At 36.3% G+C, this 6,813-nt stretch overlaps 1 protein-coding gene across 1 annotated transcript; it reads left to right on the plus strand.

The window, feature by feature from the left end:
* The first annotated feature begins 337 nt into the window (after nucleotides 1–337).
* Nucleotides 338–2,314, plus strand: LOC105216147 (fork head domain transcription factor slp1). Its single transcript, XM_011190500.3, has one exon. The coding sequence runs from the start codon at nucleotides 559–561 to the stop codon at nucleotides 1,807–1,809; it is 1,251 nt and encodes a 416-aa protein (XP_011188802.1). The 5' UTR covers nucleotides 338–558; the 3' UTR covers nucleotides 1,810–2,314.
* The last annotated feature ends 4,499 nt before the right edge of the window (nucleotides 2,315–6,813 follow it).

Here is a 6,813-nt window from a genome sequence, read left to right on the forward strand (position 1 = left end):
TCCACACACATATACTCTACTGCAACTACACACACTACCTACCATCCACAGACACACGCATAGCCTGTGTGGAATGCGAGTATGGCTGACAAGATTGCGCCGTTGTATGTTGGAAAGGCGGAGTCAGTGCAGTCAAGGCAATATGAATGTTAGATATACATGTGTATGTGTGTGTGTTTATTTGTTGGCTGCCAGAGCGCGCACATGTGTATGTATGCGTGAGAGCATGCGTGCGTGCTGTTTTCCACTAATCCGTTGTGCTACAAACTGCTTGTCAGCATGAGTTTTGCGAAGTTGTGCGGGTCGAGGAGAGTGCGACTATAAATGCCACGCTGACTGTGGTTGTAGAGTCAGTATTGAGTTTGACTTTGTCTTGAGCAAACGTTTCCACTAATATTTCAAAGAGCAGCAAACAAGTTTCACTTGCAATATTAAAAACAATAACAATAACAACAAATACAAATACAAATATTTTCCAATACACACACACAATAAATAGAAAATTAATTAGTTATTATCAGTGAATCATAAAATAAGAATTACAATAAAAAGTGCAAAATGGTGTATTTGTACAACAACATGGAGAATAGTACGAATTTCTTAATTGATGCCATACTGGCTAAGAGTTCAAGACAACCGTTACCGCAAATGCCAATGTATCAAACAACAACAAATCAAATGCTTCATCAGCGTACAACACCATCACAACCACAACAACAAATGCATTTTGCAACAAATCCCATGCGTGTTTATCAACAACAACAACAACAACAATATCAACAACGAGTGGCACAACCGTACAGTAGTGATGATCTCGCCAGCATCGATAGTTTCGAGACCCCCTCACGTACCAGCACACCAATGAGCAGTGGCGCCGATTCGCTCAGCTCCGGTGAAGACAAACACGAGGGTGTGGAGAGTGGTGAAGATTACGAGGAGGAGGATGAGAATGCAGTTGTCCCGCAAACCGAAGGCGCGCAAACCAACGGCGCCCAAACCGCCGGCGCCCAAACCAACGGCGCACAAGCCAACGCAGCGAACATCGACAAGAAACCCACATTCAGTTACAACGCGCTCATCATGATGGCTATAAAGAGTAGCCCTAATCAGCGTTTGACACTTAGCGGCATCTATGAATATCTGATCACCCACTATCCATACTTCGACAATAATCGGCGCGGCTGGCAAAACTCTATACGCCACAATTTGAGTTTGAATAAATGCTTCACAAAGATTCCACGCAACTACAATGATCCCGGCAAGGGCTCCTACTGGATCTTGGCCCCCAGCGCCGAAGATGTATTCATTGGTGAGACAACCGGTAAATTGCGTCGCAAGAATCCCGGTGCAAGTCGTGCCCGCATGACCGCCTACCGCCAAAGTATGTACAACCCGGTAATGGCACCGGGTTATGTCGTGCCTCCACCAACTATGCCGGTCCCATATCCCAATGCGCAGCAATTTGCCGGCGCTGCCGGTTATATGAATGCTGCCGCCGCCGTCGCTGCGACCGCGCTTTATCAACGTATCGCGCAACCGATGGTCGCGGTCGCCGCTTATCATCAGGCCGCCATGTATGGTGGCGCAGCACAGATGGCAGCTGCCGCAGCTGCGGGTGGCCTAGCACCACCACCACCAGCAGTACCGATCGCAGCAGCATCCCCACCGATGGGCGCACGTTATTTGCCAATCGGTTATAACCCGGCGGCTTATGGCGCTATGCCTACACTGCAGGCACCGCAAATGACGAACGAGATGTACCAGCGCATGCAGCAAAATTTGTACAGCAATTTCCCCAGCAGCAGCTAAGCAGCACACTCCACAACACAAACACAAACGGCTGAGCAGGTGGCAAGCAAACGAATTTTTTGGCCACCATGTTTCCAGCGGCGACACGGCGTACAATCGGTGGTACGTCGTTCACACTCCGACGGGCAATCAAATGGGTAATAAATAAACCAGATCAGCGACAGGGCAAGGCAAGAAATGCTAAAGTGGAAGTCTCACTATTGGGTCTAACAAGGTGTTTATGTGCGATTGGGCGGCAAAAAGAGGCCTCCAGTCAGTCAGCGGCTGCTACGTTGAAAATGCGCTCGGGACAAAGATGTTCCCCATTGAGACAGCATACATATGTCTGGGCGATAATTATGAGTAATAAGTTAAAAATGAAAGAAAGAAAATTTATACGAAAAATATTTTAAAAAAATCGAAAAGAGCATTAAACAAAAGTCATATTGTATTCAAAAAAATTGAAAAAAAATCTAATATTTTAGTTATAAGAATTATTTCACAAAAAAAAAAAAAAATCATCAAAAACAAAAAAAAAAACAAAAAATTATAAAAAATTACAAAAAAAAATTATATTTTAATCTTAATAATTATTAAAAAAAAATAAAAATCACAAAAAATATAAACATTTTCTTATTATTTATAATTATAAACTATATTATAGAAACTAGTGTATTAATTATAAAAGTAAATAATAATATTTGCGAAAATAAAAATTGATTGAAAAATAATTCCATATCGGATTTTCTTCTCAAACCGAATTAGATTACTACAAACTATTGGGTTAAGAGTTGTCTAGATCAACTTAATTTCTTCTTTGCTCATTTCGTTATAGCTTTTGACCGTTTTCCACCTTTTTCTTTGATAAAAAATCCAGAAATTAAAAAATTACGGTAAAACTGTTTCGCAATTCTCATATAAAGACTGATGTTTTCAAAAAAAAAAAAATTGAAGTATAAACCCACGCTGAAAAATCAAGACTTGGTTTGACGAATAGTAATTTATAACGGATGTGTGGAAAGTTTTTTGTTTTCAGTAAAATTACAAATCTAAATCTTAAAACACATTAACTTTTATTAAGAATGATCTTGTCGAGTGTATACAGTTCTTCAAGCTTTCAACGTTGTCTTTTTCTTAGTATAAACTAGGTTTCATCATTTTCAATGACTAAAAGAGTTCTCAGAAGAGTACTTATAGCATTAAATACTAAAAATAATTGAAATATATTCTTATAGATGGTTCTTATATCAAGCGAAGAATAATCTTGAACCTCAAATATTACTTATACTCAGTAGAAGTTGCTCACAAAAGTGCTAAAGTGGCAGATTTTATGATTATTGAGATTTCTAAATCATAAAACAAAAATCATTAAATCTAAATCCTAAAAAATATTTCAAAAGATATTCTGAAAAGATTTCTAAAATCAGACTGAATCTGGTAGTTAAGTTATAAATAGCTTAGATAGATATAGATTGGGTTTTTAGGATCACCAATTCGTAATGGTATCCATATTAATCGATCGTTAATACCTAAGACATGCTGTTCTCTGTACATGAAGTTTAGAAACCCCGAGATCCCTGAAATCTGTCATAAAGAACATACCTTAGAGATTAGATTGAACTCTATTTTATAAGTGGAAATTTTCATGAAGGATAGTATGTCTTGAAGATAAGATTTTAAACACAAAACACCCGATAATTTTAGTTAAGAGATTACAGAGTGGCTTTACTTGAGTCTTCTCTCTGAGGAACAACAAAAAAAAAAACTCTTTTAGAAGCTTTTATCTAATTTTCGACTTTTCTTTTTTTAAGAACCTAACCAGTTCTAAAAACCTGACCAAATCCCAAAGTTTCACACGTTATTTACGCTTTGTTGTTATTTCTATTTCTTAAATTATGTCTTCAAAAGTATTATTTCTTCCATAACTATACAGATCCATTACTATACCCAGCTAATATGCTTTTTTTCAACACCATTGACTTTTTCGCCTTAACACTTCATAATTCCACGATTTGTCACCTCGTTTTGTGTGCTAGACGGTTTCATATTCTTTTTTTACTCTAACAACTTTATTACTTACTTTTTGTTGTTATAATTTTTTGTTGTTGTTGTATTTTTTTATTTTTTTTGTTGTAATTTTTTAGTATTTTTTTGGTAATTTTTTCTCTATTTTGTATACAATTTATTTATTTTTTCTTTTATTTAATTGTACTGATCTTTGACAAATCTCCACATTATCCCACATTCTCGGCTTTTGATCCTCCACCGCCAACGTCAACAAGACAACACGCGGCTATGGCATTCTTCTCTGTACCGTCAGCTTCTCTTGCGGCTCGCATGCTGCCCAATTGAACCCGATTTGCTTGTAAATGACTTAATTACGTGTTGAATCAAAATTTATGTACACATACACACACAACAACAACAACAACACACACCTACACATCTACACATGTCTTGCACGTTTACGTGGGATCAGCAGCCGAAGGCAACAAGTTGATGGGTCAATCTATATAACAATAATAGCAAAACAACAAAAAAACAAAGAAAAAACAGTCATAACGATCAACAATATGTTTAGTGACAAGTCCAGCTGTGAGGGTTATATCAAAATATAAGCAGACATACAAACAGTACAACAACAACAACCATAGCAGACGGAGAAATCTTAAAGAATTGTAGAAAATGTAGAAAAAATAGAAAATTAAAATACAAACAAGCTGTTTTGGAAGACAAATTGTGTATACGAAAAAATAACAAAAACAACAGCAACAATTCAAAAAGGCAGCATTAGTAGCTCCGCATTGTTGTTGTTGGTGTCGGCATATTTGTAGTATATGAAAACTTCTCTTTTTTTTAGTTTCTTGTTTTTTTTATGATTTCACTCACTGCTCACTTCTGTTTCTAGCGCTAGCGAGCTGGCTAACGCACGCCACAGGAGCCACAGGTACCGCGACCCGGCAATGTGGTGACTCCTCGAGTCCACAGCGGTGTCTATTGCGGCCTGCTCGTATTCCTGTTGGCTTTTGTTCGCCTTTTATTGCCTATTAAATTCGGTTCTACAAGTATTTCGCACCGCCTTACCTCGCTTTCTTTCTCCTTAATATTGTATAACGTGAAAGGTGAAAGATGAGACGCTTTGCGCCTCTGAAGACTGCTTACAACAGTGCGAGTGTGAGCTCGAGCAAGTTAATACGCGAGCGCGAGGGCGTTATTTGGACCGCCATAAAAAACACGAAGAACAAAAGTAAAAATTTTCAGTGAAAATCGGTTAGCCTTTTTCACTAACGAATTGCTGTTATTGTTGTTGTTGTATAGGACTATTTAAATACACATGTGATCCCAAAATCCAATTGCTCCGCTATCTGCACAATTGCTTACGTCGACGTTATCGCCTACGTCACAGCAGCTTCAGCCGCAGCAGCGCAAAGTGTAACAGGAGTCTTGCGCTCTCTCTTTCTGGGCTCCGCACGCAGTGACAATGAGGCGGCAAAACGCTTTGATCAGCGAGCGTTCTTGTAGCAGCCAGCCTTACTTGCTTACACTTGTTGTTGTTTTTTTTTGTAAGGAGCTGGGGGACTTCAAAAGCGCATACAAAGAAGTGTGGAAAACATGTGGAAAAGGGGCAGTAACTGTGAAGTTGTTGAAGAAAAAAAAATAACAACAACAACAACAAAATATTTAATGCGTTAATAAGTAGAAACACGAATACATACGTACACAAATACATTCAATACATTCAATAAAATGATAATAGCGACAACAGCAATATAAACAAGTTGGTTGCATTACAACAACAAATGCGCGCTTATTGCTTGAGGTAGTCGCTTGTTGTGGAATTCTAAAGCAAAAGGGTTTTTCTTATTTTCGAACCCAATTGTCCCCTTAATGAGCTGCATTAAGTCGGGCAAATCGCTAATAAATGTTATTGTTAATGTTCGTAGTTCATAAATTTAAAGAAAGTTTTGTAAAGAAATGCATGAAATTCTAAAGAGTTGACGAAAAGCCAGCAAGCCAAATACAATGAGGTTGGTTGGACTTAGTGGGCTCAACAGTTCATAAAACCGTATTTAGTTGAAGTCAAATAAAGAGAAGATTTAGCGATGTGATTTTGTTGCGCAGTGGCAGTGCTTTTTTGTTATGTTAATAACATTATTTTGGTTGATAAGGTAGCACGAGGCTGTGGTACGCACCAAAATTTTATGAATTTCTTTTATATTATAAATTAATATATATCATTTGATGAAAATGTATTAAAAATATTCTTAAAAATATATATTTTTTCGATATTTTTTTTTTTAATTTTTAATCATTCAAAATTTAATTTAGGTTTTTCATAAAAATAATAATTTTTTAAATACAATTTTTTTATGTTTTCGTTTACAAGAAAGAAGTACCAAATGAAATTTTTGCTCTGAAATTTTTTTTCTTGAAGTTAATAATTATTTTATTAATTAAATTTTGACTTCAAAATCGTCCTTCTTTATTTATATACAAAAATCTCATTAAAAATATTTTTTATAAAATATAATATTTAACTTTCAATGTAATAGTCTCCTTCTTCGACTTCAAATCTTCAAATTACAACAAAAATAGTTAAAAGATGTCCCAGAATTTTCCAACCAATCATAATATCTATCTTAACATAAGTCAACTTAAGCTAATTTAACTTTCGACCGATGGGAACTCATCTGTTTAAGATTCCATTTGATTAATTTCTTCAAGTTCAGTAGAGTTTCGCAATTTTTTGATTGAACAAATTATGAAAACCCTCATTTATGAATTTTAAACTTATATTAAACAGGATAATCCCTCTCGATCTTTTACTTTTAGGCCTTTTAGGCTATTTCATTATTGATATTAATATTCACACTCGATTAAAATATGAGATCAGTTTATTACAAGATCATACCTTAGTGATCGTGCTTTCTGCCTTTCCATGCTCTTAATGCCTCTCAATCTCGTCAACTCTCTCTACCCTCTCAAATAACCATCTGTACAATCTATAAACTATTACAAACCAAA

The sequence above is a fragment of the Zeugodacus cucurbitae genome, chromosome 3, assembly GCF_028554725.1.
Source record: "Zeugodacus cucurbitae isolate PBARC_wt_2022May chromosome 3, idZeuCucr1.2, whole genome shotgun sequence".
NCBI classification, from domain to species: domain Eukaryota; kingdom Metazoa; phylum Arthropoda; class Insecta; order Diptera; family Tephritidae; genus Zeugodacus; species Zeugodacus cucurbitae.